The 13,856-nt window shown below is 42.5% G+C and overlaps 1 protein-coding gene and 1 pseudogene across 1 annotated transcript; one reads left to right on the top strand and one right to left on the bottom strand.

Moving 5' to 3' along the window:
* The first annotated feature begins 715 nt into the window (after positions 1-715).
* On the top strand, positions 716-2,989 carry LOC120020236 (transcription factor AP-1-like). The gene has a single exon (XM_038963765.1). The coding sequence runs from the start codon at positions 1,102-1,104 to the stop codon at positions 2,050-2,052; it is 951 nt and encodes a 316-aa protein (XP_038819693.1). The 5' UTR covers positions 716-1,101; the 3' UTR covers positions 2,053-2,989.
* A 2,025-nt stretch (positions 2,990-5,014) lies between these two features.
* Positions 5,015-13,595, bottom strand: LOC120020644 (annotated as a pseudogene).
* Between the last annotated feature and the right edge of the window lie 261 nt (positions 13,596-13,856).

The following is a 13,856-nucleotide window of genomic DNA, read 5'->3' as shown; positions in this document are numbered from 1 at the left end:
GACCATAGCACTGGGTCTAAGATCCCTCACAATGTGTTCTCCAATCTCATAAACATTTTAGAAAAAGGATGTGCCATTATCCTCACAAAGGTGCTGTAGTATTGAAAACAGGGCTGCCAATAATTATCTTTTTGTGAATTTTGTGATTTTTTTGTGAATCTTTTTTGAATCTTTTGCGATTTTTTTTTTATTGCTTGTTAAAAAAAACATATCTTTCTCTGAGTAATTTTGTTAGTATAAAAAAAAAAATCCCAATTTTTATGCATGAAATATAGCTCACTATTTGAAATATTTATTTGATATCGCTTTTTTTTGCTAATCTTCATCAACGGTGCCAATAATTTGTGTGGTCACTGTGGTGCCAAATTGCCACGCTTCCACCTACAAAATCAAAGAGCAAAAGAAGGAAAGCAAATATTGTGAAAGCTGTTATTCAAAAGGAAATCTAGTCAACCTGATTAAGATTGGGTTACGAAATAGAGCGGGTAACAATATTTTCAAAAACAATACGTAATCCCAGAGGACACCGCTCCTTTTACTGCATTACCTAATCCCATCAACCATTGCGGGAGGCGGGAACATGGCTGGTTGTCAACGCAACGTGCATGTCATTACAAAAAGTAACGCCCATCACATCATCTCAAACCAATAGGAAGCCTTAGAAATTACATCATTGTTATTTTCAGTATAGCAGCAGCATAGAAGTGGATAAAGTTCGTCTCCACGTTGGAAGTGCTAGAAAGTACATTGTATCGAGTGAGATACAGCATCTGCTTAGAAAAGAAAAGCCTCATTTCAGTAGGCAAATCGAATAAAAAAAATCTTCATTGAAACAAAGACGCATATCGATTGAGGAAGTGAATATTTTTTGTTTGATACTATTCTTCTTTTTATCAATCCTCAAGAAAAGTTTCCACTTAGGACATCAAAAGTTATCCTCCGACTTGAGGTTCGAACATTAGTCTACTTGTCCTAAAACTGTCAAAAGATTGAGGACATCGGATTGCAGTTTATCACTCCAAATTGTTTATTGCAATTTCAACATTTGATGCTTTCATTTTTTTCCCAACAACTATCTTCGAGATAAAGACCAGTCAATTGATGCCCACCAAGATGGAAGCTACATTCTATGACGAATCGGTAAATGGTCAGCAAGGCGCAGTGGGTGGATATCATGGGTTTAACCCGAATAGTATGAAGCAGAGTATGACACTGAACCTCAACGACCCTAAAATGTTTAAACCTCATCTGCGGGCGAAAGCTATCGATATACTGACGTCCCCTGATGTGGGATTATTAAAACTGGCCTCTCCGGAATTGGAAAGGCTCATCATCCAGTCCTGCAATGGTTTGACGACTCCGACCCCAACTCAGTTCCTCTGTCCCAAGAACATCACCGACGAGCAAGAGGGTTTTGCTGAGGGTTTCGTGAGGGCGCTCGCGGAGCTTCATTATCAACAGCATATGCCTAATGGCAGTTGTGACTCTCAGACGAATGCTTCCAACGACATGGCATCCGCCTCTACTGTGTCGGACAGTCCTATACCCTACAGCTGCACCGTGCGCCCCGAGCCACCGGAATACACAAACTTGGGCCTTTTCAATCGGGCTGTCAGCTCTGCGTCGGCACCTACCGGCGACAGACACTCCTCCGCCAGTTATACGTCCGTCCCGTCCCAAACCCACATCGAGACCCAGCTGCCAGCCCAGCACCCACGGCTACAGCCATTCAAGGAGGAGCCCCAGACGGTGCCCGAGATGAGCGGCGATACCCCTCCGATGTCTCCTATCGACATGGAGAACCAGGAGAGGATAAAGGCCGAGAGAAAGCGCATGAGGAACAGGGTGGCCGCGTCTAAATGCCGGAAAAGGAAGCTGGAGAGGATATCGAGGCTGGAGGACAGGGTCAAAAACCTGAAGACCCAACACACAGAGTTGGTCTCTTCTGCCAACGTGCTCCGGGACGAACTGGCACTGCTCAAACAGAAGGTCATGGACCATGTTAACAGCGGGTGCCAACTCATATTGACGCAGCAGCTCCAGGCGTTCTGAACAGCCATAAGACATTGCGGTTTGAGTGAGAGACTTTTCATTATGGGACCAAACGCAGCTCCTATAGGGGCGTGTTCTTCGTCTTTGCGCCCTGACAGAATGGCGACAAGAAAAATAAACGTATTCGTGGAATAAATAGGCTAGTGGTGTCTACGGCCAACAAACAGTGGCAATGCCTGTTGATCGATTACGAGTTCTGACATTGTCTAGTATGTATATAGACCAAGTCTAGCACTGAGTTTTCTCACCAGCGACAAGTTGTACAATGTAACACAATAACGTTACGAGACATTGCTTTATTGACACACCTTGTGCGAGGATTGACCCAGAGGTGTTTGTGTACTAGGACTGACACAAAACTGCCTTACTTTCTTAACATTTACATTAATACCATTTTGTGAAAAGGTTAAAACAAATGTTAGACCTGAATGAATAGTTTATCATAATACTATTTTTATGCCTGTCTTTTGAGCACTTCAGAAAATACAAATATACGACAAATACAATGTGGAATAAAAAGTCATGAATTGAGAATATTGTCTTGTTATAATTATAAAGAATTGGGTTTTAAATAGCTTTTATTGGCACAGAAAAAAAGTTGAATAGTTCGTTCTTGGATGAACAGTGAATTAATTTAATGTTCGTTAACAGTAAAATGGGGACAGACTGACCATTGAGTCACTCCAGTGTAGTGTAATCGCTTGGTAGGGGACCGTGCTCCTCGACAACGATTGGACATCGTTTCGGAAATGAGCAGCAAGCAAGCCAAATATGGCAAGAGAGTTCTGAGAGCAGTTACGTTTTCTATGACGGTGGGTCAGGGTGTGTCTAAAATACTGTCTCCTGTTGTAAATGCTGGTTGGTAGTAATAGTCTTACGACTGGTGTTTTAAGGAGCTGAGGTGCTACATAAATTAAAATATCTTTGATAACGAGTTCACATGACTGAGAAAAAAAACATTCTTCAATGGTGTCTTGTGTAGATATTGTAATGTGTTCAATAGATGTGTTCAATAGTGTCAACTACTGCCCCCCTTCACACCTACACTGCTGCTTAAATGATTACCACTATGCTGCTATCCATTGGTTATTGATTGACATTCCCAAGTATCTATTCATACTGCTACTGGTCACTATTACTCCTGTTTACATGTACAGTGCATTTGGAAAGTATTAAGACCCCTGGACTTTTCCCCCGACATTTTGTTATGTTACAACCTTATTCTAAAATGTATTCGTTTTTTCCCCCTAATCAATCTACACACACAACCTCATAATGACAAAGCACAAACAGGTTTGTATACATTTTTCGTAAATTTATATTAAAAATAAAAAGAATATCACATTTACATAAGTATTCAGACCCTTTACTCTTTACTCTTACTTTGTTGAAGCACCTTTGGCAGCGATTACAGCCTCGAGTCTTCTTGGGTATGACGCTACAAGCTTGGCACACCTGTATTTGGGGAGTTTCTCCCATTCTTCTCTGCAGATCCTCTCAAGTTCTGCCAGGTTGGATAGGGAGCGTCGCTGCAAAGCCAGATATGTTCGATCAGGTTCAAGTCCAGGCTCTGCCTGGGCCACTCAAGGACATTCAGAGACTTGTTCCAAAAGGCACCCCTGCGTTGTCTTGGCTGTGTGCTTAGGGTCGTTGTCCTGTTGGAAGGTGAACCTTCGCCCCAGTCTGAGGTCCTGAACGCTCTGGAACAGGTTTTTAATCAAGGATCTCTCCGTACTTAGCTCAGTTCATCTTTCCCTCGATCCTGACTAGTCTCCCAGTCCCTGCCGCTGAAAAACATCCCCACAGCATGATGCTGCCACCACCATGCTTCACCGTAGGGATGGTGCTATGTTTCCTCCAGATATGACGCTTGGCATTTAGGCCAAAGAGTTCAATCGTGGTTTCATCAAACCAGAGAATATTGTTTCTCATGGTCACTGTCCATTAGGTGCCTTTTGGCAAATTCCAAGCGGGCTGTCATGTGCCTTTTACTGAGGAGTGGCTTCCGCCTAGCCACTCTAACATAAAGACCTGATTGGTGAAGTACTGCAGAGATGGTTGTCCTTCTGGAATGTTCTCCCATCTCCACAGAGAAAGTCTGGAGCTCTGTCAGAGTGATCATCGGGTTCTTGGTCACCTCTCTGACCAAGGCCCTTCTCCGATTGCTCAGTTTGGCCAGCTCTAGGAAGAGTCTTGGTGGTTCCAAATTTCTTACATTTAAAAGTGATGAAGGCCACTGTATTCTTGTGGATCTTTTTCTTGGTACTCTTCCCCAGATCTGAGCCTCAACACAATGCGGTCTCTGAGCTCTACCGACAATTCCTTCGACGTCATGGCTTGGTTTTGCTCTGGCATGCACTGTCAACTGTGAGACCTTATATAGACAGGTGTGTGCCTTCCCAAATCATGTCCAATCAATTGAATTTACCGCCAGTGCACTCCAATCAAGTTGTAGAAACATCAAGGATGATCAATGGAAACAGGATGCCCCTGAGCTCAATTTCGAGTCTCATAGCTAGGGTCTGAATACTTAAAAAAAAATATATATATTTTTTTAAATTGTAATATATTTGCAAAAAAAATCTAAAAACCTGTTTTCACTTTGTCATTATGGGGTAATGTGTGTAGACTGAGGATTACAGTTTTTTTTTTTTTTTTTTTTTTAATAAGGCTGTAATGTTACAAAATGTGGAAAAAGTCGAGGGGTCTGAATACTTTCCAAATGCACTGTATATAATACCATTAGTATATTACCATAAGTAGTTATATATATCCCTGCTACCAGTCATGTTTTAGTTCTGTTTACATGTATATTGGCCTATCACGCCTACACTTGCACACCACTTATGATGCTGCCATACTGTTTACTATTATTATAAGGGATTCACAGCAAAGCTATGAAACCTATTGTTATTCTTAGATACTTCCCCCCAATTGACATGGTTAAATAACTCAAGCATAAATTGGTTATTTATTTATTTGGCACACAGAAACTAGAGGCCATGAGTAGCTTGGTCAAAAATAATGGCACAGATTGGCCTATAGGTGGTGCTGTTATAATCAGTCTCACAAACCCTCATATCCGCTGCCCCGTTTGACCTAGAGACTTGAAAGGTCTTTCCTCATGCTGAAAAAATTTGCCTCAAGGACCCATATGGTCCCTCAGGATAGATTTTCCTCCATCTTGGACATTTTGGAAAATCTTTGAAAAACTTCTCATGAACCATAAATCCAAATTATACCATCTCTTAACTTAGTTTGAGAAAAACTAAGGGATTGGTGATGAGATGGCTGAGTTATTGATAAATCAGGAAATCAGATTTTACGTGTCCATTTAAAATCTTTGTAAATCCACAATGGCCTATCAACTTTGTAGGGTCATCAAACACATTACCATGATGAACCATGTTAAGTTTGGCTTTGATATCTTAAAAAGTTAACAATTCACTTTGACTATGTAAGACTAATGCTTATTAAAATAATCATACAATAATCTTCACCTGGACTGAAAGTCTGATACACTCAGAATGTGGTATTTTGAATCATCAAAACAGTCCCTAAACAGTTTGAGAAAATAACATTGATGCATTCAAAGATGGCCACACTATACCAGTAGATGCATATTAGCACATGTGGAAAAAAATTCAAAAAAATAAAGAAATCTTCTCATGAACCATGACACCAAATGTGGAATGTTGGCCCATGCTACATCTTAACTTAGTTTGTGAAAAGCTAAAGGGATTGGTAAAAAGATGGCAGAGTTAGCAAATCAAAAATCAGATTTGACGTGTCCATTTAAACCACTGTAAAGCCACTCCAAAGTGGCCTATCAACTTGAAACGTATCATCGCTATAATGGACGTCCTTATGCTAATAATACTTAAAACATCTTCTCATGAACTTTAAGTCAGATTGAGTCTATATACCAAATCTGGAGTCAATGAATTAGCCTAATGAATTTGACAATGATTAGTTGCTGCATTCAAAGTCAGCCACACTACACCACTAGATGGCACCATAACTTGGTAAGTAAACCTTACGTATATGTCCTTACAAGCTGTGTGAACATAAAGTCACTGCAACCTTAGATGGCTGCACCAGACCAGTTGGTGGCACTATAGATGTCATTGGCAACAGTGAGATATGGCAACAATACTAGAGTAATTACTATTGATCAAGTGGACTTTGATATTAAAACAGGTGTAAACTGGTGTAAAAAAATTATAAATAATATATACACACATATATACATATTTGCATGCATACTAATACATGCATTGCTCTGACAAAGTACAGTGAACAAGGACCCAAGTGTACTACTCAGGCATAACTCTACAAGAGCATGTCAATATCGCAATAATAGGGCTGCAACATTTGTACACAGAGGCGTGGGGAATACAACAAAAGTAACACTATTTTATCAAACAAATTAACGGACAAAATAAACCCACCAGAAGGTCAGAAATGCACCCATCCTCAAACGTATTAACATGACTAACGGTGCATTTAAAGGAGGGTCAGAGAGGCTATGGGAGAGATATCACTGTGTGCGCACGCGTGTGTAGACATGTTAGTGCCATAACAAGCTGTCTGTGACCACACCACACTGGGCCTTCATTCCTTCCTTTTCATTACAGCACAGCTCTGTGAGCCTTCAACACAGATCTACTGTGTGCATCATAGGCTGGGTTTGCACTCTACCAAGCGTTCGAAAACGTTATTGACACTAGTGTAAAGTTGTGGTGCATGGTGAAGCGGTTGCAGAGCCTCTACGGAGTAGACCTAGTGGAGTGTAAATCCAGTCTTCGATATCATCCTCTCGCTCTGCTTCAAGGCAGGGTTTAGGGCCCATATGGATGCCTCGACACTGTTTGTTAAACTCTCCATTTGTCTCTGCCCTACCCCCACCACAATCTGTCTGTCGATCCATCAGACTGTCTGTGTGTGTCTCAGCTGACGAGCAGACCATTCATCCCTGCGAGGCATTGGCGGTGCACATGGTCCTGCTCCAGTTCCTCATGACCGGGATGCCACAGCCGGGACAAGTTCCATGTTCAGGGCATACATGGTGTGAGAGGGCATCACACCTCGGTGGACCTACGTCAAGGAAAAACATGAACAATATAGTCGTTTGAGTTGATTTCTTTCACATACAATGACACAAATACCTTTTCAGCTTTCCTTTTTATTAGAGAGAAAAATGTTTGAATGCAGTTGAAAAAGCAAATCAATTCAAATGTCAGAATGTTTTTTTGTTATAGGTATAATCATGTGACCTAAGGCAGATTGAAGCGGTGATTCTCTCACCTGTTCCAGGAGATCAAACATGCTGATAGGAGGGAGGGGCGCAAGGAGACTGTCACCAGAACAGGCCAATAGGAGAGCAGCCTGCTGCTCAGCATCGTCTTGTAATAGCGGAGGGGGCGGGCCGGCCAGACGAGATACACTGTGAGGTGGGCCAGAGTACGGATGAGGAGAGAGAGTCAGAACAGACAGACAGAGACAGACGAGCATGACAAGAGCCTAAAAGTCATTTATTAGTAAGGGGAAATTCTGCCTGGCCCTTAAACTGCAAATTAAATGTGTAAATAAAAAATAAAAAAGTATTTTAGATGGACCTCTATCCAGTCTCCAAGTGATCCTTTTTGCAGTGTGCTGTACGGGCAGCTCTCCTACCTCACCTTACTGCTACTACTGGTGCTTCATGTACCTAAAGTATAGTATGCTGTTTGAACTAACAACCATTTAAGGTAAAACTGAAGTCTATAAAATTACTCTAAGTTGACCCTTGAATTTACATTTGAACAGAGCAGTTAAACTTTATTCTACAGTCCGCTGCTTGCCATATAGTTACTCATTAAAATGGTAATAGCATAATAATTACATTTTGGTTTCTATGCAATTCATTGATACAAGTAGTTGTGCAACCAGAGGGGGGGGAGTAATAAAAAAATATAAACTCTAGACCACCTTTACGCCACACACAGAGATGCATACAAAGCCCTCCCTCACCCTCCATTTGGCAAATCTGACCATAATTATATCCTCCTGATTCCTTCTTACAAGCAAAAACTAAAGCAGGAAGTACCAGTGACTTGGTCAATAAGAAAGTGGCCAGATGAAGCAGATGCTAAGCTACAGGACTGTTTTGCTAGCAGACTGGAATATGGTCCGGGATTCTTCCGATGGCATTGAGGAGCACACGTACATACATACCCCAACCAGAAGCCATGGATTACAGGAAACATCCACACTGAGCTAAAGGGAAGAGGAGCACACGTACATACATACCCCAACCAGAAGCCATGGATTACAGGAAACATCCACACTGAGCTAAAGGGAAGAGCTGCCGCTTTCAAGGAGCGGGACTCTAACCCAGAAGCATATAAGAAATCCCGCTATGCCCTCCAACGAACTATCAAACAGGCAAAGCATCAATTCAGGACTAAGATTGAACCGTACTACACCGGCTCCGGTGCTCGTCGGATGTGGCAGGGCTTGCAAACTATTACACCCTCAGAGGTAGTAATAATACCTGGGGGAAGAGCAGCATTCTTCTTACCAAATCACATGACCTTAATATTGTAGCTGTTCAGAACAAGGTTAAGGGCAGAGAAAGCTTGTTGGACACTAAGAAAGCTTTGTTGTAGAGCATTTAACACAACATCTGGGGAGGGGTCAGCTGAGTGTAAGACTATCATCTGAATATAAATGGATGAGAGCTTCCTACTGCCTGACCTATGTTGTTGATGTAAATTGAGAAGAGCGTGGGGTCTAGGATTGAGCTTTGGGGTACTCCCTTGGTGACAGGCAGTGGCTGAGACATCAGATTTTCTGACTTTATACACTGCACTCAGAGAGGTAGTTAGCAAACCAGGCCATAGACCCCTCAGAGACACCAATACTCCTTAGCCGGCCCACAAGAATGGAATGGTCTACCGTATCAAAATCTTTGGCCAAGTCAATAAAAACAGCACAATATTGCTTAGAATCAAGGGCAATGGTGACATCATTGAGGACCTTTAAGGTTGCAGTGACACATCCATAACCGGAGCAGAAACCAGATTGCATACCCGAGACAATACTATAGACATCAAGAAAGCCAGTCAGTTGATTATTGACACGTTTTTCAACACTTTTGATAAACAGGGCAAAATAGAAATAGGCCTATAACAGTTAGGATTAGAGGTCGACCGATTATGATTTTTCAACGCCGATACCGATTATTGGAGGACCAAAAAAAGCCGATACCGATTAATAGGCCGATTTCTTTTATTTATTTGTAATAATGACAATTACAACAATACTGAATGAACACTTATTTTAACTTAATATAATACATCAATAAAATCAATTTGCCTCAAATAAATAATGAAACATGTTCAATTTGGTTTAAATAATGCAAAAACAAAGTGTTGGAGAAGAAAGTAAAAGTGAAATATGTGCCATGTAAGAAAGCTAACGTTTAAGTTCCTTGCTCAGAACATGAGAACATATGAAAGCTGGTGGTTCCTTTTAACATGAGTCTTCAATATTCCCAGGTAAGAAGTTTTAGGTTGTAGTTATAGGAATTATAGGACTATTTCTCTCTATACGATTTGTATTTCATATACCTTTGACTATTGGATGTTCTTATAGGCACTTTAGAGTATAGCTTCCATCCCTCTCCTCGCCGCTACCTGGGCTCGAACCAGGAACTCATCGACAACAGCCACCCTCAAAGCAGCGTCACCCATGCAGAGCAAGGGGAACAACTACTCCCAAGTCTCAGAGCGAGTGACGTTTGAAACGCTATTAGCGCGTACCCCGCTAACTAGCTAGCCATTTCACATCGGTTACACCAGCCTAATCTCGGGAGTTGATAGGCTTGAAGTCATAAACAGCGCAATGCTTGAAGCATTGCGAAGAGTTGCTGGCATAACGCACTAAAGTGCTGTTTGAATGAATGCTTACGAGCCTGCTGGTGCCTACCATCGCTCAGTCAGACTGCTCTATCAAATCATAGACTTAATTAGACTTAATTATAACATAATAACACACAGAACTACGAGCCTTAGGTCATTAATATAGTCGAATCCGGAAACTATCATCTCAAAAACAAAACGTTTCTTCTTTCAGTGAAATACGGAACCGTTCCGTATTTTATCTAACGGGTGGCATCCATAAGTCTAAATATTCCTGTTACATTGAACAACCTTCAATGTTATGTCATAATTACGTAAAATTCGGGCAAATTAGTTCGCAATGAGCCAGGCGGCCCAAACTGTTGCATATACCCTGACTCTGCGTGCAATGAACGCAAGAGAAGTGACAATTTCACCTGGTTAATATTGCCTGCTAACCTAGATTTCTTTTAGCTAAATATGCAGGTTTAAAAATATATACTTCTGTGTATTGATTTTAAGAAAGGCATTGATGTTTATGGTTAGGTACACGGAGCAACGACAGTCCTTTTTCGCGAATGTGCACCGCATCGATTGTATGCAACGCAGGACACGCTAGATAAACTAGTTACATCATCAACCATGTGTAGTTATAACTAGTGATTATGATTGATTGATTGTTTTTTTATAAGATAAGTTTAGTGCTAGCTAGCAACTTACCTTGGCTTCTTACTGCATTCGCGTAACAGACAGGCTCCTCGTGAGGCAGGTGGTTAGAGCGTTGGACTAGTTAACCGTAAGGTTGCAAGATTGAATCCCTGAGCTGACAAGGTAAAAATCTGTCGTTCTGCCTCTGAAGAAGGCAGTTAAACCCACTGTTCCTAGGCCGTCATTGAAAATAAGAATGTGTTCTTAACTGACTTGCCTAGTTAAATAAAATGTGTAAAATAAAAATATTTTAAAAAAATCGGCAAAATCGGCGTCCAAAAATACAGATTTCCGATTGTTATGAAAACTTGAAATCGGCCCTAATTAATCGTCCATTCCGATTAATTGGTCGACCTCTAGTTAGGATCAGCTTGATCTCCCACTTTAAATAAAGGATAAACTGTGGCTGCCTTCCAAGCAATGGGAACCTCCCCAGAAAGGAGAGACATGTTAAAAAGGTTAGAGATAGGCTTGGCAATGATAGGGGCAGCAACCTAAAAGAAGAAAGGGTCTAAACCATCTGACCCTGATGTTTTTTTTGGGGTCAAGTTTAAGGAGCTCCTTTAGCACCTCGGACTCAGTGACTGCCTGCAGGGAAAAACGTCGGGGATAGTCGCAATAGAAGGGGTGGGAGATGAGGAAATGTTGGACGGGCAAGGAGGCATGGCTGAGACAAATAGGAATCCTGACTTAATGAAGTGGTGATTAAAGAGCTCAGCCATGTGCTTCTTGTCAGTAACAACCACATCATCAACATTAAGGGACATGGGCAGCTGTGAGGAGGGTTTATTCTCCAGAACTTCTTGGGGTTAGACCCACAGAGAGAGAACTGCTCCTTAAAGTAACTAACTTTGGCCTTCCGGATAGCCTGAGTGCACTTAATTGTCATTTGCCTGAACGATAGCCAGTCAACTTGAGTATGCGTGTGCCGAGCCTTTCGCCAAATGCAATTCTTGAGGTGGAGTAACTCTGCAAGATCACGGTCGAACCAGGGGCTGAACCTGTTTTTAATTCTCATTTTCTTTATGGGGGCATGTTTGTTAACAATACCACTGAAAGTATCAAAAAAGAAGGCCCAAGCGTCTTCGACAGAGGATCAAGCTGATTCTATACCATTTTACAGAGGCCAGTTCATGAAGGAAGGCTTGCTCATTAAAGTTCTTTAGCAAACGTCTATGACAAATCAGATGAGCTAAATTACTTCTATGCTCGTGTCAAGGCAAGTAACACTGAAGCATGCATGAGAGCATCAGCTGTTCCGGAAGACTGTGATCACACTCTCCGTAGTCGATGTGAGTAAGACCTTTAAACATGTCAACATTCACAAGGCTGCAAGGCCAGACGGATTTCCAGGACTTGTAATCCGAGCAGGCGATGACCAACTGGCAAGTGTCTTCACTGACATCTTCAACCTGTCCCTGACTGAGTCTGTAATACCAACATGTTTCAAGCAGATCACCTTAGTCCATGTGCCCAAGAACACTAAGGTAACCTGCTTAAATGACTACCGACCCGTAGCACTCACCGGGCTGCAGTGGAGCAGGTTGAGAGCTTCAAGTTCCTTGGTGTCCACATCAGCAACAAACTATCATGGTCCAAACACATTAAGACAGTCGTGAAGACGGCACGACAAAGCCTATTAACCCTCAGGAGACTGAAAAGATTTGGCATTGGTCCTCAGATCCTCAAAAGGTTCCACAGCTGCACCATCGACAGCATCCTGACTGGTTGCATCACTGCCTGGTATGGCAACTGCTCGGCCTCTGACCGCAAGGCACTACAGAGGGTAGTGCGTATGGCCCAGTACATCACTGTGGCCAAGCTTCCTGCCATCCAGTACCTCTATACCAGGCGGTGTTAGAGAAAGGCCCTAAAAATTGTTAAAGACTCCAGCCACCCTAGTCATAGACTGTTCTCTCCGCTACCGCACGGCAAGCTGTACCGGAGCACCAAGTCTAGGTCCAAAAACCTTCTACCCCCATGCCATAAGACTCCTGAAAAAAGAATCAAGGGCTACTCAGGCCCCTCTTTTACACTGCTGCTACTCTCTGTTTATTATCTATGAATAGTCACTTTAACGCTACCTACATGTAAATATTACCTCGACTAACCGGTGCCCCTGCACATTGACTCTGTACCGGTACCCCATGTATATAGCCTCGCTATTGTTATTTTGCCTAGATAAATAAAGGTTAAATAAAAAAATGTAAGGGCTTGTAAGTAAGCATTTCACTATAAGTTCTACCTATACCGGTTGTATTTGGCGCATGTGATAAATAACATTTGATTTGATACTTCGTTGAACATTTTTCTAGTTGATTTAAGGCGGCTGAACGCTGCAGACAGACAATTAACCTCATTACCAATCTGTGACAATGTGGTAGGCTGCCAGGCTGTTCTTCAAGTAGGGCTGGGGGGGTGACATCACTGCCGAAGGCGTAGGGGAAGTGTCCATCACGCAGCCGGTAGGCCTTCCTCTTGGACACCACAGCAGTCAGCATGTCCTTCAGGTGGCTCTGTGGTAGTGGAGGGAACGACGGGTGAGTGAAGTGTGTGTATGAAGGGGGGAAATCCTGAGTGGACTGATACAACTGGCTGTTGGAAGGTGTACAAAGCCTGTCTCAAAGCATAAAGTAACCTGTGCTACATGAAAAACATAATCTTACAACCCTTCTCATATCTTGTACTAGTATCCCATAAAAACACACACACACATACCTCCACTGCGTGGACCATGGTGCTGACGGCGTCCTCCGTGACGTTGTCCAGGCCCAGCTCAAAAGCGGTGACCATCATGCGGGCCTCCAGCTGGCCCGGGTTGGCAGCAACAGGGTGTGGGCACTAAGTCTCAGCTCCTCCTCCTCACTCCCAACCTCCTGCAGGCTGAAGGCCTGGGCCGCACTCAAGAGGGTTCTGGGGCTGGAAACGATGCTGGACACGCAACAGGTCACACACACAGAATTATACTTCACCAACAGGAGAGGTCTGAAGTTTTTAAACCATGTATTACTGCCACCTCCCATTACGTATTATTGAAGGACAACTCTTCTGTCTGAAGGAGAACTTATTTTTTTCCTTTGGCAGGCTTGCCAGGCTTGGAGGCTGAGCTACCTGCACACTGCAAAGATCCAGCACCCTCTGGAAAAGGGAATGGGTTGCAGTCAGGTTTGTGGTCAACATACAGATGTGTGGTATCCATCGATATTGATATAT

This window comes from Salvelinus namaycush, chromosome 25 (assembly GCF_016432855.1).
Source record: "Salvelinus namaycush isolate Seneca chromosome 25, SaNama_1.0, whole genome shotgun sequence".
NCBI lineage: Eukaryota > Metazoa > Chordata > Actinopteri > Salmoniformes > Salmonidae > Salvelinus > Salvelinus namaycush.
The sequence above is the reverse complement of the archived record's forward strand: the minus strand, read 5'-3'. Positions and strand labels throughout refer to the sequence as shown.